The sequence below is a fragment of the Sodiomyces alkalinus genome (assembly GCF_003711515.1).
Source record: "Sodiomyces alkalinus F11 unplaced genomic scaffold SODALscaffold_3, whole genome shotgun sequence".
Classification (NCBI taxonomy): domain Eukaryota; kingdom Fungi; phylum Ascomycota; class Sordariomycetes; order Glomerellales; family Plectosphaerellaceae; genus Sodiomyces; species Sodiomyces alkalinus.
The window spans coordinates 880795-904873 of NW_021167081.1; the positions used below are offsets into that span (position 1 = coordinate 880795).

General features: G+C 53.5%; 6 protein-coding genes across 6 annotated transcripts in view; 2 read left to right on the forward strand and 4 right to left on the reverse strand.

Moving 5' to 3' along the window:
• Positions 1–2505, forward strand: part of SODALDRAFT_358159 (hypothetical protein) — a gene marked incomplete at both ends in the record, with an annotated part of 4786 nt that extends 2281 nt beyond the window's left edge. The window contains 4 exons of the mRNA XM_028614075.1: positions 107–174; positions 283–411; positions 539–1367; positions 1428–2505. Coding sequence (XP_028467548.1) covers positions 107–174; positions 283–411; positions 539–1367; positions 1428–2505 — 2104 coding nt within the window. The remainder of the gene's footprint in view (positions 1–106; positions 175–282; positions 412–538; positions 1368–1427) is intronic.
• Positions 2506–3950: 1445 nt separating this feature from the next.
• Positions 3951–8146, reverse strand: SODALDRAFT_331853 (hypothetical protein). The gene is made up of 3 exons (XM_028611566.1): positions 8067–8146; positions 6478–7469; positions 3951–6398 (listed from the first exon to the last, which is right to left on the reverse strand). The coding sequence occupies exons 1-3, from the start codon at positions 8074–8076 to the stop codon at positions 4173–4175; spliced, it is 3228 nt and encodes a 1075-aa protein (XP_028467549.1). The 5' UTR covers positions 8077–8146; the 3' UTR covers positions 3951–4172.
• Positions 8147–10111: 1965 nt separating this feature from the next.
• SODALDRAFT_293224 (Rad17-domain-containing protein) lies at positions 10112–13102 on the reverse strand. The gene has a single exon (XM_028608708.1). The coding sequence runs from the start codon at positions 12976–12978 to the stop codon at positions 10264–10266; it is 2715 nt and encodes a 904-aa protein (XP_028467550.1). The 5' UTR covers positions 12979–13102; the 3' UTR covers positions 10112–10263.
• Positions 13103–13409: 307 nt separating this feature from the next.
• SODALDRAFT_331855 (hypothetical protein) lies at positions 13410–15439 on the reverse strand. The gene is made up of 3 exons (XM_028611567.1): positions 14565–15439; positions 13839–14471; positions 13410–13774 (listed from the first exon to the last, which is right to left on the reverse strand). Exons 1-3 carry the CDS (start codon positions 15058–15060, stop codon positions 13668–13670), a joined length of 1236 nt encoding a protein of 411 aa, XP_028467551.1. The 5' UTR covers positions 15061–15439; the 3' UTR covers positions 13410–13667.
• A 109-nt stretch (positions 15440–15548) lies between these two features.
• SODALDRAFT_349886 (hypothetical protein) lies at positions 15549–19042 on the forward strand (the record flags this gene model as incomplete). The annotated part of the gene is made up of 8 exons (XM_028613443.1): positions 15549–15659; positions 15925–16044; positions 16286–16376; positions 16645–17274; positions 17395–17726; positions 17815–18151; positions 18230–18433; positions 18505–19042. The coding sequence occupies 8 exons, from the start codon at positions 15549–15551 to the stop codon at positions 18687–18689; spliced, it is 2010 nt and encodes a 669-aa protein (XP_028467552.1). The 3' UTR covers positions 18690–19042.
• On the reverse strand, positions 18890–20996 carry SODALDRAFT_273883 (Ppx/GppA phosphatase; the record flags this gene model as incomplete). Its single annotated transcript, XM_028607922.1, has 3 exons — positions 18890–19076; positions 19185–20705; positions 20890–20996. 3 exons carry the CDS (start codon positions 20994–20996, stop codon positions 18890–18892), a joined length of 1815 nt encoding a protein of 604 aa, XP_028467553.1.
• Positions 20997–24079: the final 3083 nt, after the last annotated feature.

Consider the following 24079-nt stretch of genomic DNA (forward strand, 5'->3'; position numbering starts at 1 on the left):
CCCCCCCCCCCCCAAACAACGTCCTTTTAACTTCCTTTTTTTCTTCTTCATTTTTTTCATTTTTTTTTCCACACGCCTGATTCCCCTCCCATCCACCGGACCACAGCACCGTGGGCCTTGAGCCTGTGAGCCGAACCTCGGCCTTGGGAACGCAAGAACCGGTCAGACCCCCGAGTGGCCATTTATTTTTCCTCCATGTTTCTTATTTCCCTTTTTATATTTTTATATTTTTGTCCTTATCAATTCCATATCCTCGGCCTCTACACCATGTTTATCCCGGAGTAACTACACTCATTATTCTGTCCTCCCACTCCTCCTCCGCCTTGGTCTACTACCCACTCGACTTGCTGTCCGATTATGGTTCCTGCACCTACCCTTCGATTTTCATCACCATCTCGACCAGTGACGACAGTGACCTGACAACAAGATTAACCTGATGCATTTTCTCAGGACCCTATAGTCTTCGCCCCGCATCTTCACACCCTGGGCACCATTGATTGACCCGTCGACCCGGCTACTTCAACATCAACGCCCACAGTTATTCGCCGGATTCGTACATCTATCTGTTCTTCAACCGCCAGGAGTCGGCTTTCTCCATGGTATCTTAAATTACCGAAAATACTTAACACTGAGCCGACGGCGCAACTGCTGGGCCATATTACACTCAACATGGCCGTCGTTCTGAACTCTGAAGAGAGTTCCTATTTCTCTTCAACACCCTTGCGGCGATCTCATTCGCAGCCCAAGTTTTCCACGAGACAGTCGACCTTCGGCTCGCCCGTATCGACCAGCCGTAAAGACGGCGGCTACTCTATCCCGAAGATCGCTGATTCCGCACCTTCTTCCGCCCCTTCATCACCACGGATCATGCAAGTTGAGTCGGAGGACTCGTCGTTCGCATCAACACCGGCTAGCAACCTGTCATCAGTGTCGGACTGCGATGACGCCGTCGAATATCTCGAACATGCTCCCGAGGACAACTTCGTGCTTCCCCACTACCCCATGTCAGGCTTCTACGACACAGCAGAAGACTTGGAATCACCGTTGAGTCCGCCCACGGGAGACTCGCAAATTCCTTCGCCGGCCGGACAAGATACGTCCGGCAACACCTCGAGACCCGGCTCTCCCGAGTTTGTCCTGGAGGTTGATCGTGCCGAAGATGATACTGCAGTGAAAGCACAACCGACAAGGCACGTCGATTATCTCTCCTACAATTGGGCAGAGGAGGATATCTGGTCGTCGTGGAGGTACGTCGTATCTCGGCGCTCAGAATACAGCAACAGCGCGCGGCTCGAAAACGCCTCTTGGAGAACATGGATGAAATCGAAAAATAATCTGAAGACTGTGTCCCCCGAGACCCTGAACTGGTAATTTTCTACGTCGTCCGTCTTCGATTCGACGGCATTTGTGATGCTGACTTGCCATAGGCTGAAGGATTGCGACGTCACATGGCTCTACGGGCCGCTACAGAAGGGCCATGGTGCACTGCTCCCTCCCAACGCCAAAAACGGCGACGACGACACATTGAACGGCTTGACGCAGAACCACTCTTTCATCAACAAGAAGCCTATTCTGAAAAAACGGAGCATGTCTGAAATCATGCTGCAGCGGTCACTATCAGCCTCTTCTCTGGTCAAGACGGCTGCTGCCGCTGTACAGGCCCAGGAGAAGGATGGCGAGAGGAGGCTGCTCCGACCATCTCTCAAACGCGCCGCCACAGATTTCGGTGCGTCCCCGTTTTCTTACAGGGGACTGAGCTACGATAGCAGCAGTGCTGCGCCGTCCAGCTCGTCGTCCGGAGTCGAGTCTCCCAGCTGCGAGAGGAAGCACATCCACTTCAACGAGCAGGTCGAACAATGCATTGCGGTGGAAGCTAGAGGGGAAGATGAGGACGACGACGACGGCGACGACGACGATGCGGATACAGAACGATGTGACGATAGCGACTCGGCCGACGAGGGCATCATGATGAAGCGGAGCAAGCCGAGGAAGAGGATGCCCGTGTTGAGGAGAAGAACGAAGAAGTCGAAGAAGCCGTCCGAAAAGAAAATCATAGCCATGCTCCCTTCCACGACGCTCAAATACCGCGAGGACGCTACCGAGTCGACCGAGACCGCGATGAAGCACGGTACGGCCATTTACCAGGATTCCGTGCTGTCTCCATCGTCCTCGCAAGAAACCCTGCGACCGTCCAAAGGGATGGGCAAGTTCTTCATCCAAGATGAGGACGAGGACGCCATGGAGGACATGTTGACACCTCGGGGAGAGCGGTATCCGGCGACATCGGACGACAAGGATCCCGAGCTCCGGGGAACACCGTCCATAGACGGCCCGAGTAGTAGTCACGAGCCAGCTGGCATGCGTCGAACCGAGTCGGGCATGCTTATGCCGTATGAGGAAGCAGTATCATCGACTAGCGAAGGCATCTTTGGCCGCGTGTTTGAGACGGTCAATACAGCACGGGACATTGCCCATGTCATCTGGAACGTCGGCTGGAGAAAATGAAGAGTTAATTTGTGTGCTCTTTGTGATACTGTCTTACGCCGTTATCCAGGAGACGACAATGCATTAGGGAAACAGCGCGCGAATGGATGGATCATTGAATGATTTTAATCATACAGATCAAGCGACATGAGTTGATATCGGCGAGTTTTACGACAATACCCTAGGGCATATGGGGTCGCCTTTATCAGGAAGGGCTATGTTTTCTCTTTTCTCTTCTTTTTTTCTTTCCTTTCCTTTTCTCTAAAGGCATGGGATGCGTTCAATCGCGGATGTTATGGTATTAATACGGCATGGTTGCGACTAGCCAGAACACCGGCTTAGTGTCTTTCCAGGGGCTTACTTTATAACCTGTATTCGGAGAAGCGCTAAAGGAAAAGGCACCTGGGTTTTATTAGGGACTGTACATGGAACGGTTTATTAGGGGCTAGGGGTTTTTTTTTCTTCTTCTTTCTTTTTGTTCTTTATCAAGAGCAAAGGAACCGGCAGGCGCATCACGGAATGTCTAAAGGCGTTCTTCCCAGCACGGCCGAGATCAGCCATTTCAGCGACTTACCAAGGGGGGATCGGAATGGGTGGGGTTATTACAAAAGAAGAAAAGCAACAGGCAAAGGCGCATTTTGAGGCGAAGGGCATGGAATAAGTGAATTTCTCACTAGAGGAAAGGAAAAAGTTTAGCTGGCATAAAGGCGGCACCTGGAGACTACGGGCCTGATGTCGCCACGAGGCCGATCATGTGTCACGAGCTCCCGACTTGGTGGTGGTGCTGTCATTAGTGGGGGGTTTGTCTCATTCAATGACTTACTTCCCTTTTCGGTGGTCAAAACTTACACTAGGACAGAGATCATTATAGTAATGAGAATCTCGGTTCTGTTAAAACAAGTGGCCTTTTGTCCAGCTACTCGGGTGGCTCCGTGCTAAGTAGGGCATGATCTACGTGAACCGACATCATAGCAAGCTCCTCTTGACCGGGAGGTCATCATCATGTATACACATAATGACGCAGGCCGGGTGGTTTTCTTTGCTAGGTTAAAGTCTTCATTGTTCGGATAGCAGATACCCTAGAATTCCGAAAATATACCGTTTAGTGAAGCTTTGTTCGATCTCTGCTATCCTAGTAACTTGACTCTATCCGTGGTGCTACCATGTATGATTTAAGCTCGAGAATAGCTGAAGATGAAGATACATGGTTAAAGAAAAGCCATAGCAACCGCTGCTACTATTACATTTCCATCCCTAAGAAGCTATACGTTTCTGGTGATTTAGTTAATTACTCGTGATATTATTTATTACATATACGATCCATCTCGCCATCATCTCGGAAATCAATGTCTCCTGGCAGCCAGCCTATGTTTGTTTGTGTCTACCTCCGATCCCTCCTATTTCTTATTTTTAAGTTTACCTCGTCGCTGTTCATGCCAATGCTTAAGAGCCCAAAAATGCTACAGTGACCCCAATATAGTCAAGATGAATAGAGATCCAAGTGAAGAAAGATGGAGAGAAGAGAAAAGAAGAGAAAAGAAAAGAAAAGAAGAAAGACAAAACCTCAGCGGGCGGGAGAAGATCCCTGCAGAAGCTGAGGACTAAAATACTCACACATTTACCGCCCTTTCATCTTCCTTCATTCATGCATACACGCCCATCGCTCTCCGGATTGCTCTCTTACTTCGCTAGAAGAATTTCCCCTTCTTCTTCTTATTCGTGTTCTTGGGCGCGGATTGGCCGAGAATGTCATCAAAAGTCATAGTCGGGTGCGAGGCTGGAGGGTCCTGCGCCTGGGCTCGCAGATTGCTAGCCGACGCGCTGCCCCGCAGGCCTGCGCCATTGATACCCAAAGAGCGACTGTCGGAGATACTACTGCCGCGGCTACTCACTACTCGAGATCCCCGGTCGCCAGGCATGCCGTTAGCCGGCATGGGTAGAGGTACTGGCTCGAGGCCGATGGCGATGCTCGAGCGATACGTTGAGCTCCGGGCGGCCAAGCTTCGACCCGAGGGAGAGGCGTTGCGAGGTCGGCCGACGTACTTGGGAGACCCGCCCGGGGGGGGAGACGGGTTCGACGGGCCCGTGTAGGGTGACGGGTTCAGAACGGGACCGTCCTGCTCCGTGAATATGGGTGGTGGTGCCAGAGGCGACATGATGGGCTCCGACGGGTGTGTCATGTCTCCCTCTTCGCCAGTCTCCCACCTCTTTGCCGCTTGCCAGCAATGGCTGCGGTGATAGATGGCTTCCACGCTAAACATGACCGTGTCGGCGGAGAGCTCGACGTAGCCAGCACCCCCGGACACTTCGTACCACATTTTGCGCACCTGTCGAGCGTCGTCGAGCCAGGGCGGATTGCCCATCGGCGGTTCGCACAGAAAGTACTCCACACCTTCGGTGTACTGTAATCCCGGCGCATCGATGACCAGCATAGGAAGTGATTGGATCACCACATAGAGAAACAACCAATATCCTACGCGATGGTCGGCTAGGTCGGCAGCGGTCTTCCCCCGGGCCTCTGAGTGCTCGAAGGCCTTGAACTCCGACAGGAAAGGAACCTTGAGGGTGTTTGTGTCGTAGTTATAAGCCTTGTGGAGAATGAGCATAAGCTCGTGTTCCTTGATGCGCTTGTCGAACTTGGTCTGTTCCTTGGCCGACAATTTGTCGTATGTTTCAAGCACAGCCCGCATCGAGGGTATCTGGGGGACGTCGAAGGGGATCGGCGGGAGCACCGGAGGCGTAGAAGTGTCATACTCGGTGAGAACCTTCCTGAGCGCAGACATCATCGCACTGTCTTCGGACGACTCCCCGGTCCCTCCGTTGATCATCCGGGGGGTCAGAGACTCGCGATCCACGAGGAGATCATATAAGGCGCACATGTCGGAGTAGAGAGCCTTGAGCACCAGTCGGTTGAGTCCGCTCTCGGTGAAACGATTCTTCTTGCTGCTTGCCTTAGGGGGCCAGTTGCCGAAAGTGGACTTGTAGTAGCCCAGGACAAACTGACGCATCTTGTTGAAGGCGGCGCGCCACTTGCCGAAGCGAACGCTCTTCACCTCGGCTATCGAGTTAGAAGCAGCGATGCCCGAGAAGAGCGACGGAAACTCAAATTGCTCGAGTCGGAGGTTCACATTATCTTGCCGGTTGACCAAGTCAAGATGAGCTCGCTCGAGCTTTTGCCGCGTGTGCGATGAGACCTGGTCAAACAAACCGGACTTGAGGTCAATGATGGCTGTGTACTTCCCGACCGCATGTGAGAAAGCTTCGTTGTACAGGTCCATAGCATGCATTCGCTCTGCGAGAATAAGCGACTCTATCGTCTTTTCGCGGCTGTGCCTCACATCCGCAAGACTCAACTGGTCACAAAAGAAGCCGAAGCTCATATCGACAGATTCCCCAAAGCCGGAACCTCCAAGATCCGTGAAGAGGAACTCGTGCAGGAGGGCGGAGATCTCCAGGAACGCGGCGAAAGCGGTCGGATGGGCCCTAGTAGCTACCAATGGCTGGCCAGTCAAGAAGGCGAACAGGTTTCGAAGAGCAATGAGTCGGTCAAAGTCGGCGCGTTGAGGTTGTGGCTGTCCCGGTGTAGGGTGACCCTTCTGCGGTGGGGATGCGGCGCCAGGCAGATACAATCTGACTTCGTGCGGGTTATTCTGTCCCTCCAGTGGAGGAGAATTCGGACGCGAGAAGGCCCTGCCCCGTGCGTCGTCGGCAGCAAAGCTATCACGTCCGATGAAGCCCTTGGATTGAGTTGTCGCGGGATCGGTTTCGGGGCCCATCTCAGCCTGTATTAGGTCGTTAAACACTTGCGAAGCGCTGATAGCATATGTCGGGACTTTAAAGGACGGCCCACAACCGCTGTTCCGTGGGAACAAGTAGACGTATACGGTACCCGACTCGTTCCATAGTTCAGGGACCTATGCCGTACCGGGTCTGTCAGATTGGGAAATCCGCGTACAATGCAGGGTAGCCAAGGGGCTTGGGTAAGCATCTTACCTTTTCACCGCACAGCAGAAACGACGTCTTATACTCCCCCACGGCATCCTGTCCCAGCATCCAGGCAGACGCACGACTTGGCGTCCCCATGTCCTGCGAACCGGACCGTGAGCGTCCACCAGGAAGCAAGCTTCTGCGAAGCTTCCCTCCTCGCTTATCATCCCTGGTCGGGCTCTGGCTGTTGTTGACCATGCTAGACGTCGAGACAACTCCGGATCCGGTGTTAGGATTAGGAGGGGCTGCACGCTGAACCGATGTGCTTCTTCCTCTCGTCTCAGGACCAGGAGAGGTGGTTCGGTACGGAACGCCCGGCACGGGCAAGCTCGGCTTGCGCACTTGGTGGTGATAGGAGCTGCTCCGCGGTCGAGCCATATGAGGGTCGCCTGGCCTTCCACGAAACTGGGCTTCGTCGAAGCCTACCAGTGAATCTCGACGGGGCGGATGTGATAGCGGAGGAGGGGGAGGAGGAGGAAGAGGAGGAAGAGGCATCATCGGCGGGGATTGGCTATGAGGTTTCCGTAGGCGGGTCTGGTTCTGGTTCTCGATAGTGGTATGAGGGACGGTGCGAGAGACGTCTGGCGGCGGCGGGGACGGCGGCGACATTGCGGACGGCACGATTTTAGCAGGCGCTTTGGGCGGTGGGACAGGCGGTGCCGGTTCGGCGGCCGAAGCTATTGTCGCCTCAAAAACTTTTGTTGGGATTTGGGTGGTAGGAGATACAGAGTCGAGTGACGATTCCGGCGGCGGCGGCAATCGTGCTGGTTGGGGAGGTGTTTCTGGCACAAATCGCGGGTTGCAGAGAGTCAAGTCGGCAACCGATGTCGGCGAAAAACCGAGATCAAAGTCGGCAAAGGCGGCAGAGGACTGGATCGACTCGGGAGGGGGCGATGGGTGTGGTCTGTCTAACGGGTTTGTCGTGCTGCTCGTCGTGCGGTGGCCAAGCGGCTTCCGGTGAATGTGGGCGGACGATGGCCGGGATTGATCATCTGTAGCTTCGACTATGAGTGAGGGCAAAAAGACAGATAGGCGGGCAGACCAGTTTGTGTATTTCCGGCGAGGAGATGTGAGCACTAGCTCGTCTCCCGACGCTTGCTCCTCCTCCTTCACTCTTAGTTCCTTCTGCTTCTCGTCTTCTTCCCAGCAATGTGTTTTCTTCATAGGTTCTCCCGTAGGTGTAACGGCTTTCTCGACGGAGCAGGTTATCATACGCCCAATGCTGGCCCGAGATTCAGCTCGAATGCCTGTCTTCGCACCCAACTCGGCAGTTCTGCTCAACACGTCATCCGCCTGCTTGCAGCCTCCTATCTTGATTTCTTTCCCTCGTATCTCTGCGCTGCTGTGCTGCTTTTCCCTGTGTGTTTCTTCTCGGCTCTCGTCGTCTTCAGCTACGAGGTATATGGTGTGCTCCGAAGTGGGTGTCTCTTCACATTCCCGAGCGGTGGCATGGGTACCGTCGCCGGATGAGGTGGAGGCCTGGTTCCTCTTGTAGGGCCTGATGGGGTCGGGAAATATGGGGGATTCGTGGAAGGGTGGAGAAATAGACGGGAGAGAAAAAATAGAGTCGGTGGCACAAGAGGCCGAGAACTTACTCGACGTCATGCTGGGCAACCCGACAATACAAAGTTACACCAGAGTCATGCAGGCGACAAGAATAGCAACGCTGCCAAATATGAGCGGAGTGGAGAGCAAAGTTTGAGAGTTTCGCAAGCAAGGCAGTATGGGAGCCTAGGTGATCGCCCTGGCGACGTAGTACGTCAGTGTTTGGGTCAGAACAAGGCCAATCCGCACACGACCAACCGAAGAAGAAGTGGGTTGGTTTCATGGGAGCTCGCTGGTGGCGACTTGGAACGGGGGGTGACCCTAGTAGCGAGTACAAACCCAAGATGACCGTTTGCCATAGGCGAACATCGCTAGGCTATGGCTTTTGATCGTGCCAGCACGCAAGCAAAAGTGGGATAGGGGGAGGGGCGCAGAGGGACACGTACCGTACTATGGCCTCCGTACGATCTACAAGTCGTACTTGTTTCGTAAGACTCTGGATTCGTTGGAACAATACGGGAGCTAAGATCTGCTGGACTGGAACTAGCGGATACTGGGGGAAAGGAAAAAGGAAAAAGAAAAGAGAAGCAAGATAGGATGCTATGAACGGTGTATGTCAAGAAAGTAGGGAGGGGAGGAAGAAACTAAAAGCGATCGTGCCAAGTGGAACCCTACCAAGAACATTACGAAGTGCTACCTACCTAGAGACAGAGGGGTAATATCGCCGTCGTCCTACTTCGTACCTGCACTGCAATCTTTCTACCGATGTCTTTTGCATGGCCGAGAAACTTCCCCAGGAGGAAAGAGCAACCAACCGTCTCCACGGTGCATGAGTATCCGAGCCAAGATTTGCATGACCAATAAAGTCGTCCTAGTGTAACGGTACGGAGCAGTTTAGACTTTTCCAAGGCTCGTCCCTCGGCATTTGTGAGCTCCGATGTCCGTTACACAAAATATCGGGGTCTACCAGGCCAACGTCGTGGCATGGGTGTGTCTTTAGTAATCTTCCTTCTTGTCCTGCCCAACACAGCCAGAAACAGACAGCGTCGTCCAGGCAGAACGAAGAGAAACGCAGTCTGACTGGCCTGACTTGTAAACGGAAGGCTGTCGTCTCAGTAAGACGAATCGTGTGGATGATGTCTCTAGTGAGCGAGCCAGCGGCAGAAAGAACCGCTTCTCTCCATTGCTGTCCCATCCTACCTTATCCATCTATTATCATGCCAGTTCGGCAAAGAACTGTGCATACCCTAGGAAGGAGAAACAAGATTATGTCATCAGAACCCACAGCCTATGATATGAGTGTTCGTAATAAGGCACAAGTACCAGGAGGACCGGTGGGTGAGTGCCAGTTTTCTTATTGGTCAGACCCAATTCTGCCGTATTGTAATTAGGTACCTTGTACCTACTGATCCAGCAGCCTACAACGGTACACCGCCCTGGCAGGTCAGTATAAATAGTTGCGCCCTCGACCTCTTCTTACCCTTTTCTTCTCTTCTTCTTTAGCTCTCTTTGGTACGTTGAACCCGACCCCTACCCTCGACTTCCAGTCGCATTTGCTAACGGCTTTCCCCCTCTGCAGCCTTTTGGCTTAGATCAAGTGTAGTATCTGTTCTTTTCAGTTTAATCTCTGAAAGGTCTCTAAGGAGACCAATCGTGATTAATCTTATTTTTGGCTCTCGGACGGGGCCCTCTGTGCTTGCACATGACCCTATCCACTGTGTCCCTGGTATTACACTGTCTCCAGGTGACGCGAATGGCATCAGTCACTTCATTTTTCATTGTATGTCCCTGCTTGTCTGGGGCTGCGAAGAAGAATAGCTTCTGGTTTGAACATATATATGCCCCTCCTTGTAATGTTGACTTCGTACTATTCCCATGTGCCAGAAGTGATCGCGGGTATAATACGGTGGATGAATTTTTACGACTGCTTTTCATCCTGGGAGGCCTGACGAGAGCGGCTGTGTGGTGTTTTGGTGATGGTAACAGTGAATACTCCATTCGAGCTTATTATTTCACTGAGATTTGGGAAACCGACTACGAATATAAAAGTCGTTGAAAGCTTAGGCCGGCAACGACCAAGGCACAAGAATATGCTACTGTTTATTTACCTCGACTCCATTCCCGTGTCCGTGTCCGAAGCCATCCCAAACGTGCCTTCTACCACCCACCAACGCCAACCCGAAATATGACTCTTTATGTCACAGAAATATCAGCAAGGTGTTTCCCATTCTTGTGGGAAATGCTGCCCTAATCATCCTCGATATCATCATCGCTTATTACCAGGCTCTGCATGCCCAGTCTAGAGGTGGAGCCGTCGCTTCTCGCCCGGATGGCCACCGCCTTCTTCCGCGGAGACGATTCCTCCGATGGCCTGTCCGTTGCCCAGGCTTCCGCGGTCAATACTCCGCCTTCCTCCTCCGTGATAGCCGCCTCATCCCCAGACTCGTCTTCGGGACCAATACCGCGGAAGGACACCACCTTTTCGATATCTCGCAGTCTCAAGGCATGCAACGACGCGCCCTTGCGTCCACGGGCGATCTGCGCCATGTACGGCAGCCGCTCGAGCAACATCTCCCTGCGCGCCGCGCTCCCCAATGACAGGAGCGGCACCGCACCGCCCGCCTCGGGATTCTGCTGTCCCCCAGCGGCAGCAGCAGCTAACGACGACGACGACGATGATGATGATGATCCCTTAGATTGCTGCGCCGCTACCCAACTGCCGCTACTGCTGCCCGTGCCCATCTCCTTCGGTCGCCGAAAGGCCGCGGCACCCTGTGTGACGTCTTTCCGAGCGGCGCTCTCCTCTCCTTTCAAGAGCTTCGTCGACCAGAGGTCCACCAGGCCTTCCATCTCCTCTTTGCTCCGCCAGAGCTTGATGCTCGTCGGGTAGAACATCTTGAAGGCGTCACTCCCCTTGGTGCCCGTCGGCGCTTTCCGCTTGACCGGGGACGGCAATGAAAAGAGCAAGCCGCGAACCGCCACCTGAAACGTCATCTCGTCCTGTCTTAGCACGTGGCTGCTGGAATCCTTGCCTACAAATCCGGCCGGGTGGCCTCTTCCGCCGAAGAAAATGTCCCACGAGGGACAAAGCAGGTCGCTTTGCGACAGGTACTCGATGCACCCGTTGATGTAATCCAGAGATGATGAGGGGTCTCGAGGATCCTGGCTCTCGCACGAGAGCACGTAGTTTTCGTGCAGCGCAGAGACAAACGTGTGCGTGTCCGTCCCGGTTTCGTCGATCAACGTGTCAATCGACACCTGGGACCGGTTCGGACGAACGTACTGTGACATGTAGCTCGGCAGCACCTCAACCGTATCGTCGGGCGGCGGTCGTTCGTCTCTCTTGTTGTAAACGACCTTGCCAACCGCATGGAAAACGCCCAGGCTGGCCTCGCGTTGCGAAACGAGCTCGAGACTGTCCGCCTCGCCTTTGGTCAACGCGATTCCATCTCTGGCGCCCTTCTTGGGCTTGGTGAAGGCAACCTTTGCGCCCCAATCGGCTTCGTGGTCCCCCTTCAGACAGAGAAACTCGAGCGAAGATATAGCGCTTCGTATGTCTCCGATTTTCCCCAGTCGCTTCAGCACGAGCGGCCCCGGTGTGCGCCGCCGACCAGACTTCCGTGCCTCCTTTATAACGACAAGCTCGAGAGCCTTGGCAAGAATCGAGGGCGCGATGGGGTTGAACTCGATGATACCTGTCCCCGGATGGCGGAGGATTTCAGGTCCCAGCAGGCGGTGAGCCGTGAAACTGTCTGCCGAGGCGGATGTCGTCGTCAGTAGCGTTTCCGAGATGATCATAACCACGGGTGTGATGGGCTTGTCGAGTGGTTGCCGCCCAAACGTGGCAAGGGCTGGGGTGTTGGTAGCCAGGTAATCTAGTATCGTATTTCTGAATGATGTCAGGGCGCTTGAAGATCGCGCAAAGGTATTGGGGAACTCTTCAATCAGAATAACCCGTCGCGAAGGCTGGTCGGGTTGCCTTCCACTGGTACCAAGTGACGCATCGGGCCTCTCGAGGTCCGTATCAAGCTGACCAAAGTGGCCGCCTCTTCCCAAAAATTCCTGAAACTGCGCCGAAGCAGACTGGAAGCCAGTGTTGCCCACCAGGGCCACTGTCGGGTTTCTCCACTCCAGAAGCTCGAATCCTAGGTCCCTCGCCAGCAACCGCATGGCGGTCGTCTTGCCCGAGCCGGCCGCGCCTTTGAGAAGCAACAGCCGTTGGCGCATGCGTCCGCCCATGACATCCTCCAACCACCTCCTGACGTCTGCCACCTTCTTCTTATGTACGGCCAGCTCTTCCAGGTTAATCGGTGCGAAACGCTCGGCCCAGGGTCGCAAGTCGTCGTCGACGGTCGTCGTCGGCTGATGAGGTCGCGGGGGCTTGAGAAACTTTTGGCTCGAGTTAAGTGCTATTGCGGGACCGTGACCGGTGTGGGGAACCCCATCCCCAAGCCGCCTCCGCGCATTTTTGCCCACTAAGCTGCTGCTGCTTGCTTTCTTATCCGCGATGTCGTCATCGTCAGAGATAGGGTCGCTGATGATATCGTCGACGGGGGTGGTCTTGGATGGAGGCTTGGGCTGTGTTGGTGCCTTCTGGGTTTGGTTTGCAAAGAGTGTCAACAAGTCGGCAGACTTGCCCTTCTCTTCAGTCTTGACGCGTTTCTTGCTCCTCGACTTGGGTTTCTCGGGGCTGGTACTCGGACTTCTGGGAACTTGGTTCGGGAGAGTCCGAGAGGAAGAGGCCCGGATCGTGGATTGAGACGCGCGTGTCAGGCGAGTCGGTTCCTTGGAAGGGCTCGGAGAAGCCGCAGGTGCTCTGCTATGAAGACTTGTTGACGTTATCTTTGAACTAGGGGAGGATAAGAGAAAATTGGTCAGAGTATTTGCGGGGGGGTTCTCGTCGTCACCATCCGAATCGTGGACGACGTTTCGCTTCCTGCGTTTCGCAGGCGGCGGCGCCATTGGTAATTTACAATGGCAGGTTCGACGTCATGTGGCTGAGTAGACTCCTATCAAATGCATAGATGAGGATTACAGGTGCTTTCTGAGACCACGATACTGGTAATGTTGAGGGTTTGGTTTGTTGACTGGCGATGGTTTGAGCTCCTGCATCCATCCAAATAATCAGTCTGTTAATTATTATTATTTCGAAGTATCTCCGTACTTCGTAATTGGTACTGTATGGCCGTGCATCAAGGCGTGAGGGCGTCCTCCCCACACCCACTGTGGCTGACTTATATTAGTGGACGGGAACCCACAGTCCCTGCACCGTGGTGATCTGTCCCGGTACATAGGAACCTACGTACGTGCCGGCACGTAGAGGTATCCGTACAGTGTGAAGGTCCACGTATGAATGCGCCTGCCCTGGGTCACGTCTGTATCAACTGCAAGACACGGCCATTTCATAATAAGGTACCCTGGGATTCGCACTTCGAGTTCGAACACATGCGAGTGAAACTTGGGTACCTTGGGTACCTTGATTTTACCGCAAGGTCCCTTAGGTAGGGCAAGCAGGTCCCTCAACCTACCTATCTCAATTACGGTATCCAAAACGATTCTTTCATTTTACCACTTCCAAGAGTTAAGTCCCCGTGATCATACACATCCAGGTTACCTAGCGGTTAACATGACATAGCCAAGCCCTTTCTGCTTCAGAAAACCCACCCGCGGAAGTTGTCGACAAACGTCAGCGCAGCCGCCAGATACCTCTCATGGACATCGCCCCATGTCCTGGCTGCGTCCCTCATAGCCCGAATCGCTGCGCCTTGTGAGCTTCCGACTCGCTAACGAGGGAAAGGAGTCGAGATTGAGCAGTGACGTACCTTTGACGTAGTGAGAATCTGTAGCATACGGGGAATTGAGAGCTTCATATTCCACATGAGCCCAGTGTCGACCTTTGAGGTCCGACTCGACATTATCCGGGTCGATCTTGGGCCGGAGTAGAGAGATGTAAACGGCCAGAGCCAGAAGCCACCATCCCCGCACTAAGTTGACGTGGAACTTGGCAGGGATTACGGGGAGAAGAACCCGTACGGCGTGGCTAGTGGTGAGGATGTGAACTATGAAGAAGTTATACGCATGGGTGCCTGGGGTAACTGTGGCGACCAGCAGGGATACCGCAGCCTCTTGGGATTTCTCGAACTGCTTCACCGGGTCGGAGAAGTCCCACGCGTTCCAATAATCCAGGATCAGGTCCTCGTGCTCTTCAAAAAGCTTGTCGATGTTTTCGAATTCCGGCTTCTCAAACAAGCCATCGAACCGCTTGTCGCTGGCCACTTTGTTCAGCAGCTCGAGCGGCGAATCACAGAAGAACGAGGGCGGCCTCGTGTAGCTCTTGTCGTCGAGGTACTTGTGGAGGAAGTTGTACTGCACCGCGGCAAGGCCCAGGGCGTCCATGGCAATTTCCTTGCAGTCCATCTCGTAAGCGTACCCCAGATGGATGAGAGGATGCCCGACTTTCCAAGCTTTGTTAGTCCACTGATGAGTGACGAGATTTCATGCTCTGCAACCCAGACTTCATCACGGGGAGATGGAAGCGGGACACGTACGACCTCCGATGAGCCCGTGAACCAAAGGCTGCTCGCCCTGGAACAGGTAGTGGTCCACAACCTGCTTCCAGTCGTATGAGAATTTCAAGGCCAGCGCGTCCTCGAAGAAGTCGACATAGGCTCTTTGATAACGTTTGTCGCCCAGGAAGTCCCGCCAGTCATCTTCAATAACCTCGGATGGCGACGCACGCCATGGCTCAAGCTGCTTGGATTCTTCATCGTAGATGGTGTGCAGCTGCGGCTCTGTGGCACCAAGGAGGTAGGCCGAGCACAGGATGTGGGGGAGGTGATTATCGAACTGTAGATGGTGATAGACAATGGCATGATTGACATGGTTTGCCTTGAGAAGATGCTTGACGCACCTCGCCCGCTTGTCTGGGTCCGTCTCAATGTGATGAACTGGGACAGGCGGGATGTCGACAGCGCGGAACTCATTCTTCTCGTCTCTCGCGACCCACCTGTTCACGACAGGCATCCAAGAGAGAAGAGATGCCATGATGAATCCCCGATATGTTGATAACAGCGTCACACAGAAATTAGTCGCGTTTTCAGAAACTCCTGTGTGAATAGGATGCGGTCTGGTGTTCGGTGATTATGATGTTGGATGAATGAAGCACTCAAACCCAATGTTGACGGAAAGCTCCAAGTTGAGAAGTTGCGTGAGAGTTTCCTGACGTCGTCGAACCACGCACGGAGCACATGGTGAACAGGGTGCTCTAAGGCCCACCTCCCTACCTAGCCACAGTTCAACAGCTCGTGGTCGTGTAGTGGTCCGTGCATAACGTCCCAATGGAATGGCACCCCAGGCCAGATGTACGTACTTCGTACCTACCTTACTATAGATACCTACCTTATTCTTCCATGATGGCTCGACGTCGCCCATGTCCTACCTCGACTTCATTATGCGCTCTCTGCGGATGATTCCAGTCATATATATAGCCATATATATAGAGTCCAGACTCCTACGTGACCCCATCTTTAGTAATGCCATCTGTAATCCTAGCCATCCAATCCAACTCCCGTCTATTCAGCGACAGCACTATCGCCGCTCAGACGGAATATGCTGTCCAGGAGAGGACCGTCGAGCTTCGAACCGTGAGTCTACACGTCTTAAGCTCGCGACTTTCCAGTCACTCCTCTCGCAAGGGTCATGGATCCAGCGGGAACGGTTCCATCTTTTGATGATTCTTGGCCAACAACTTCAATGAAGAGTCGACTAGTCGATCCTTCTACCGAGCAGGAGCGCAAGGCCGCAACTCGCATTTCCCGTTTCATGACACGACGCAATAGTTGGAATCGACCTACGAGTTGTTTCTTCTCATCCTAACCCTCCTGGATGACTGGAGAAGACAATGCCCAGTGCGGCATATTCTACTCCTTGGACAAACGGGCTCTGTTGCAGCCGTATGGCGCATGGGATGCCCAGGACATCCCACGATATGCTCTCCGCGGCAGGTTTCGGACCATGGTTGTTGTGTGGGTACTGCGTCCAATACGTTTGCTCTGGACTAAACCGAGGAGGGCCTTAGATTGTCCCTTTTCGGATAGGCTGCTCCGGGAATCATGGGTGATCCCTTCTATCAACCCCCATGAAGGCGTATATTGTTCCCACAAGCTATAACGGCGTGTTCATAATGGACCCGATCTCCTGCAGCAATATATGTACTACACAAAGAGATGGTGCTTTGAACTTCCCATGCACCTCGACACTTCTCGGTCAGATCCCCGGCGCTGATTGGTTCGGTTCAGGGGCCGAAGTGGATCATCGACCAATCAGCAATGCGCTACTCACCGAAAATGGTCCCCTGGAGTGTAAGTGCTCCTGGGTCAAGCTAGGTACGGGGGATGAGCCTCATGAACGGGGTCAAGGTTGAGCGTATTGTAGCTTGGAACTAATAGATTTGATCATATCCCTCGCTGACCCTGTCCTCCTGACAAGTTCCTTGCTCCTTCCATCGTCTTTTCTCGGTGAATAGCTGTTTTACGAGACGTCCAAGCACAGGAACGAAGAGTTCCACTGAACATAGAGAGACCCTCTTGCCTGTCTAGGATACCTATTCAACTTACACACACGGAATAGCAAAGCAGCATAGCATGGCTCTAGTTCTCCCTGACATCAACGGCTTCCTGCAGCAGGTGCCCAGGACCCAGAGGACTGTAACCGAAGACGACCCTGTGGCACGTTACTTCGACCTCGATGCATATTATGGAGACGGGTCTGACGATAACGAGAGTCGATCGGGATCCTCCTCTGTCCACACCCCTGGTCTCGTGTATGATACGGCAACATCCCCGTCCGCAGACTCGGACTCGTCCGCTGTCGACGAACAGGAACCTGCCGAACAGTCCCACCCCCTCGACAATACCAGGAAGGCACTCGAGGAGGTCCGGAAGCAGGATGGACACATCATCTGGCCCCAGCCGGATCCCAACCAGCATCTTCCCCGGAACACCGTGCTCAACCTCCCCACCAACAAGAAGAAAGGACGCCGCTCCAGCAGCCCCGCGTCCCGGCAGGTCAAGAACCCTGCCGAGACGGCCCAGATTAGAAGGCTGGGCGCCTGCATCAAGTGTCGTATTGAGAAACTTAAATGCTCCGACGGGGGTGTCTGCCCTTCCTGCCAGTCCAAGTTTGGCTCCCCTCTGTGCCAGCATACATGCCTCCGGAAGACATTGGCAGAGACGGCCCGCCACGCCACACAAATTCGCTGTATGGATGGCCTCACCCCCCCTTGCAACGACACCCCATACCCCTCCCCTGTCCGCGTCCTTTTGCTCCACGAAGGTTGGAACCACGTGTATGTTGGCTAACGGACGTCCCAAACGGCAGACACGGGTCTGAGGTACAAAGAGGAGCAGGAACTCCTCAAGACCAAGCGAGCCTTTGGCGACGGTGCGACAGAAGTCGTGCTCAGTTTCTTCGACACAAGAGAGTGTCCCGTGCTCCCCACTGTCTTCCGGCAGTGCCACACCCATGGAGGCAACTCGGACATCATTGCATTCCACAGAGATTGGGTACCAAGCTACCCCAGCCTCATCAAATGGGCCGAGCGCCAGATCCTCTTTGAGCGTGACGTTGGGTACACCGCGGGGTTCGAAGGAACCATTGAGCTCTTCGTCATGGGATACGCCAAGGCTTCGGCCACCTCCACCCTACCGCAGGTATGTATGGCGCGCATCCTTGTCGTGTGTTGTCTTCTTCGTCCCCCACCCCCAATTTGAGTTCTGGCTAACTGGGCGTCATCCAAAGGCTCGCCTCATGGTCAAGATCCATGAGATAAGGTGCATGTACCGGATCTGGAGGGCGGACACTCTGTTCTGGCACCACCGCCAGAGTCCCCACTGCCTCCCCCTGCCACCGCTCATCCAAGCAGAGCTGCGCCAGATTGTGCGTCAAGCGCTGGAGTCATCCGAACGGGACATTCTCAGCGAGCTCGACAAGTTCCTCAAGCCCTCTGGTATCTCTGCCGACGACCGGGCTCCTCTCTGGGCCGGACTGTGGCAGTTGATTTTCGTCTTCAAAGACATGGCCAGAATGTTCAATGATGTCGATAAGCAGAGGAACTTTCAAGGGAGAGCCATCAACGGTGGGTCTCAGCCTTCGATGCGGCCCCCCACCGCTGCACTTCGTAAAGGAATGTGGAACTGACTCGGACTCGCTGCAGTCCACCCAGATTTCAAGACATATAAGGCCGCGACCGAGGAGTTGTTGATCGCACTCTTGGCATTTTATGGCAGTCATTACCGGCAGGCGAGCAACTTGCGTGTGGAGCTTCGATGTCTTGACCCGGATCATATACCGAATCCCGCGACCCGCCGCGAACTCGCTGAGCTCTTCAAACAAGCTTATCTCGACCGTGCTCCCTTCCGTACGTGCGACACACTTGTCTTGGTGTTTGAGAGACGCATGCACTTGAATCCGGGCTAACGTTCCGTATAGATGAATCAGTCCAGAACTCGAGTCACGAGCTGGAGCAGTTGGTGAAGGCGTTGGTTGTTGATCACGAAGTAAAGCGGCTCAGCAACAGACGGAGTAGGGGTCGCCCTCAGACACAGGTCATGGTCGTGGATTCCAGCCCTATGTCCATCGACATCGGCCTTGACGAGGACGTCGATATGAACTGATGACCAGAGAACACCGTGCGAAAGGGCCAAACCACGTTTTCAGTCGACTTCTTTGCGCTTTCTTTTTCTGATACGGACTCATGATGACGGATAATGACGAGAGCTTTGAATCGGTGGAGTTCGGGGGCTTGGATTTCTCGACGTTGGGGCGCATTGGGAGCTGGGGGATTTTTTATCCGTACGACGAGATGGACCAGCCTCTAATGGCTCATCTCTTCGATTCGGACCTTTACCCTTTTTTCGGAGGTCTTGTTTCTTTTTAATAATTTAACCAGTCGGCCAAGGAGACTCTCGGTATCCAAACCCTGGACTGCCTGTGGAGAGACTCTCACTGTCAGGTTTATTCTGTCCCGACCTTTCTTTGTCTCGTCCAATGCTGCCTCGAATCTGGGGACAAAATTTAGTTAGTAGTGTACTTTCTGGCTCTGGGTAGAAAACGGGTGGGGTGGTAGGGATTGGGAGGGTAGCTTGACATATGGGATATTGATAACCTACTTCAAAATATGCGGTACTATATCTTCTGACCTGGGCCAAGCCGGGAGAACGTCAACAATGATGCCCGAAACAGCACCTAGGTAATCGGCCCAGAAGCCGGCGTCGGAGTCCACTCCCTCAAGGAGTCCTCTGAGATTCCTGTATAGCTGGGCATCGATAGCGCCAAGATTTGCTCCCCAGCGAGCGCAGACAGTCAAGCCAAGCACAGCTCGAGCAAGGTGGGTAAGACCAGGTGCACTGGGATCTCTCGTGACAGCTTCGTGTAGCGCGTATGAGGCGTTGGCGCCATCATCCTCCCCCTGGTGAACCCAGATCTGGCGAGCAAAGAGTAGGCCTAGGCCGAGCGAGAAGATGGTAGGAGTTTTCGATAAATCAACGTCAACAGGAACGGCATTGAACAATGTCTGCAGAATGGCTTGCGCCACAGGCATATCAGAGGGGTTGATGCCAGCTAGGACCTCTAGGGGATTGCTCTCTCGTATGTGCTTGGGCAGTTTCATGTAAAGTGCACCATCCCGGTTGGAGCCGGCGCAGAAGGTCACGGTCCGGATCCAGGGGACGGTGTCAATCAAGGCCTCGACGACTTCGGCGATGGCAGGAAACTGCTGGCGCCTGCGACTAGACATGCCGTAAATCTTGCCGTCGTGCTCCGCGTTGAATCGGCGCATTCTATCAACCTGCTTGAAGTATTCGCCGCTAACGGTATATGTCCCGACAGATGGGATGGGGTAGGGTTGGATGGGGTCGTTGTGCATCAGCATGCATCCATAGCCCCTAAAGCCCCCGCCACAAAGGTACACATCGATGCCTTGACGATGCCCCTCAGCCTCTACCCGGCTCGCTTTCATGGTCTCGATTGAGTGGCTTAACGCCGGAAATTTGTCGCAAATCTTGGAAAAGGCAGCCCGCATACTGGTTCGCAGTTTGGTCGTTTCCATGGTGCGGACCTTGGCGGATGATCCCTCGAGCACTTTGATCAGTCGGGCCGCGCCGAAAGGCATGCTCTCGCCTGCGGTCGCGGCAGCTACTTCGTATGCGGGCAGCCGTGTATCGACCCATGTCATCTGGACGGAGCCACCACCAAGATCAAGGAAGAGTCCACCGCGAGAGATGTCAACCAAGGTAGAACGGGATCCCATGACGGCGCCGAACAGAGTCTCAACCTCAGGAGCGAGAACGTGGACACCGACGCCGGCAGCGGCTCGGATGGCGTCGAGCATGACGGCGGCGTTGGACGCACGGCGCATAGCCTCGGTAGCGAGGACAGAGAAATGGGCGAGAGGGACATCATAGGAGTCGGCAATGCGGCGGAAGCGGGCGACAGTCTGGGACACCTGGACTATCGTCTCAGGTGGGAATGACAGGGGCTGGTGACCAAGGCCGTCGCTAGTATCGCTATCGCTACTGCAGCTGGAACCGAGGGCATCGAAGAGTGAAATGGCGGCGCGTTCGCGGTAGATACAGCGCAGAAGGCGAGCCTGGGAAGGCGCCAGGTCCGAGATGGAGAAGCGAATACCATTACTTCATGGTTATTTCCGAGATGTTAGCCCGCTTGCTCCTCGCTCTTTTAATTAGGGATGACAAATGTCGCAGAAGGCCAAATGCACCAGCGCTGCGCCCGGGCATCCAACTAGGCGAGGAGGGAAAACATAGAAACCATACACCAAAAAGCAGAGAGATGAAGTAATAAATGAAGCCGACCAACCTTCCCATGTCGACCAGAGCAAAGAGATGACTGGGACCTACGGGGTCCCATGGTGGCAGCCGTGCGTCGAGATTATCAATCGTGATGATGTCAGAACGATTGGCCATGGCGGGGCGGGGAGACTTCTCAAAGCTTCGGGAGGGTTGGACCTGCTTAGTTGACGCTTCGTTGGGGTCAGAGAATCGCGGGCGTCTTGGAGCACGGTATCAGTAGAGAAGAGAGCGTAGTGACCAGCCAACAATGAGAATGGCGGGGGCGTGAGCCGTTTCTGTAAAGCATAGGCGAGAGACGACCGGATGTGATGTGAGTGGACAAGTCAAGCTGAGATTCGAGAAGCGAGAAAAGCAGGCCGGGAAGAAAAAGAACAAAAAAAAAAGGTGAAAGGGCCTTATTAGAGGCTAGAGGTGGTCCCATCGAGCCGCATTCCCCCGATTGTAGGCACTGTACCCATTGCGTTCGATCAACGAACGATATGGATCCGCAAGTACGGGGATGCACTGCATTGCGGGACTTAGCCTAGCTCAACTCCACCACCAGATGAAGGAACCTGATTGACGTTGTGTGTCTGATGATTAGTTTGACCCTCTCTGGGTAACGGGCGTAGCATGCCTAGTCGAGAGCGCTTCAATTTTTTTTTTTCGGCCGATGGAAACGACAGTTTGGTACCTTAGCCATCCCAAGATACGAGAGAGCCGCGTCGTTAGAGGTGGGAGGCGGCGGCGAAGGAAAGAAGAAAAAGGAGAGGGGAGGGGGAGTTTCATCAGTCGTGTCACCCAGAATATGAGAGCTGAACTCGCGGCTGGAGCGGTGACATGCGCCAAAATCCCGTCGATGCTTCTTTCTTCTGTTGGTTCACGAAGAAAACAGGCTAAGGTATGGAGTACATGCTCAGTACCTACCTAGGTAGGTACGAGGCGAGTCGACCTCTCTTCCATTTTTGAAATCCTCACGTGATCACATATGGGTCTAGAAGCTTCGTACTACCCTAACCCATCAAGGATATGAACCCCGTAATTATAGCCAAACGTGGGATGACAGGATTGTCACAGTCCCTTACCTAGGCGACTTTTCGGAGTGCGTAATCATCTCCTGGACCTAATAACAGGTATGCCAGTTCAATGTGGCTTTTGTTGAACAGACCGTAGTTTTTACGATTACGTAACGGGCATAACAGGCACGGATTTGATCAATTTACCCTTTAATTTTGACCCTATATTGACGGTTCCAGTTACGCTGTATCTGACAATGTTGGCATCGTTGAATGTAGCCTGGGTGGCTCGCTCGTGCGTTCATTGACCTCTTCGTCGCCTCGGGCCTCGGTGTGGAAGATGCCGAGTTGGTGAGCATGGCTGCATCATACGTCAAGCAGCTTGTCTGACCAATAAGATGAATAAGTCGAAGGCACCGGAAACGAGAAGATGCTTCCTATACATCACTTGTACGTTGGCCCGCACTCTGCTCCGACATTGGAACTGGGTTTTCCTTGCCAACGCTCTTCCGGAAGACCTCAAATTGGACATTTGAAAAGCAGAGTCGATAACGGGAGACATGCAACATCGCTGATTATGACCGTCTCGTCAATAAATCCCGGGGTCACTTCGTCACCGCAGTTCAGGTTCTTCCCCTGTAGGCTGGGACAGGATAGGCATGGACGACGAGATACCCCCGAGCCGGCATCAAGTCAAAGATCTTCCATCGCATTACGCTACACAGTATAGTATACATACGACTTGCTAAAAAGAAACGCCCACTCCAGGCCAATGGTGTGTCATTTGGCGGCTTAATCGAGGTCACTGGACGGCATTTATGACGCCTCTAGGGCTTCTTGGTCATGATCGTCAGATTCACTGACGTTGGCGGCAGCTGAGTTCGGACCAGAAAAGGACGCCATACGTATTACGTGGGTTGATAGGACTTAAGACGAGGTCCACATGTGGGAGCGGATTGCGCAGTAGCGGGATGGATTCGGAGTATGTACGTACACGAGCGCCTTTTTCGGGGTAGGTAGACGATATATGGGAAGAACGACAGCCATGAGGTGGATAGGTCACTGAATCATGAACATGCGACTGATGCCTTCGACCCCCCAAGATTACATACATGGGTAGGAGCACACCTCCTCTACTGCGAAACAGAAGTAAGCGAGTTTGATAGAGCATCGCGTGTCGTCGAAGGTGCGCATGGACCCTTTCGTTAGTTCTGAACTCTTATCAGACTGACCATCTTTGCGAGAAAGAGATGCATGGGATTCGATGAACTCGACTTGTCCCGGTGAGTTGCGATACAGAGCGTAAGAAATATGGCATCCATCCAAACTAATCACTGGATATGAATGTGGAGTGAATGTGGAGTCGGGATGAACGCAGCGGTAGCATTTCCTCATCGTCGCTCCCATCTCGGGCCCTTTCTGTTCGGCCAGTCCTGGGTAGGCCAATATTACCTGCGCACCCCGGACGGACCTGCGTGTTACGGTATGCCATGCGTGTCTCACTTGAACGGTAAAGAGCATCGCATTCAGCATATCTAGCAGAGCAGACTAAGTGTCTCTGTCGCACCCAATTGACGAACGACTGGACCGCGGCGAGCACACATGTCTGTGATTGTCTTTCCACCCTGATAGCCATACCTATCATACAACGGATACAGAGTGCGGCGGTTCCAACTGGGCAGGGTACGCGGGTTTCGTTCGTACAATGAAGCGTTCGTAGGTCGGACGAGGAAGAGAGGGGGTTCGTGACAGACAGCAATGTAACCCTAACCTCCCTTCCCCTGCCCACGCGCTTGAACGACCAAGTGGGATTGGATGCACATACCTTCTTCATTCCATCGGGGTTTGCCAAGGTGCTCACCGCCAAAGTAGGTACCTCTAGGCACACGAATGTACCTACATGCAACCCCTGGAAAAACGTACAAAGTGGTACGTTCGTCAGCTACCTACCCTTTTAGGAACCTGAGTTTAAGAAGGCTTCGAGGAACGTACCTATACTATAACAGCACCTACGATATACTTTTTTTCTTCAACACTATTATATAATATCCTTAAGTTAATCTAGAATCGATGTATAGGTTTTTTTTATAAGAGAGAATTCAGTTACTACTTTATACACACTACGTATAAGGCACTTCCTTCTAAGTTACTAGATATACAAGGTACTTCGATTTGTCCGGAAGTTATATGGTGGTTTGATAG

Bases quoted from the DNA above. Each gene is read 5' to 3' on its own strand.
- SODALDRAFT_331853 (XM_028611566.1), bottom strand. The intron at 6,399-6,477 runs GTAAGATGCTTA...GGTACGGCATAG, and splicing joins TTCTGCTGTGCGGTGAAAAG to GTCCCTGAACTATGGAACGA.
- SODALDRAFT_293224 (XM_028608708.1), bottom strand. From the start codon at position 12,978: ATGGCGCCGCCGCCTGCGAAACGCAGGAAGCGAAACGTCGTCCACGAT.
- SODALDRAFT_331855 (XM_028611567.1), bottom strand. From the start codon at position 15,060: ATGGCATCTCTTCTCTCTTGGATGCCTGTCGTGAACAGGTGGGTCGCG. The intron at 14,472-14,564 runs GTACGTGTCCCG...AAGCTTGGAAAG, and splicing joins TCACGGGCTCATCGGAGGTC to TCGGGCATCCTCTCATCCAT. The intron at 13,775-13,838 runs GTACGTCACTGC...CACAAGGCGCAG, and splicing joins AGATTCTCACTACGTCAAAG to CGATTCGGGCTATGAGGGAC.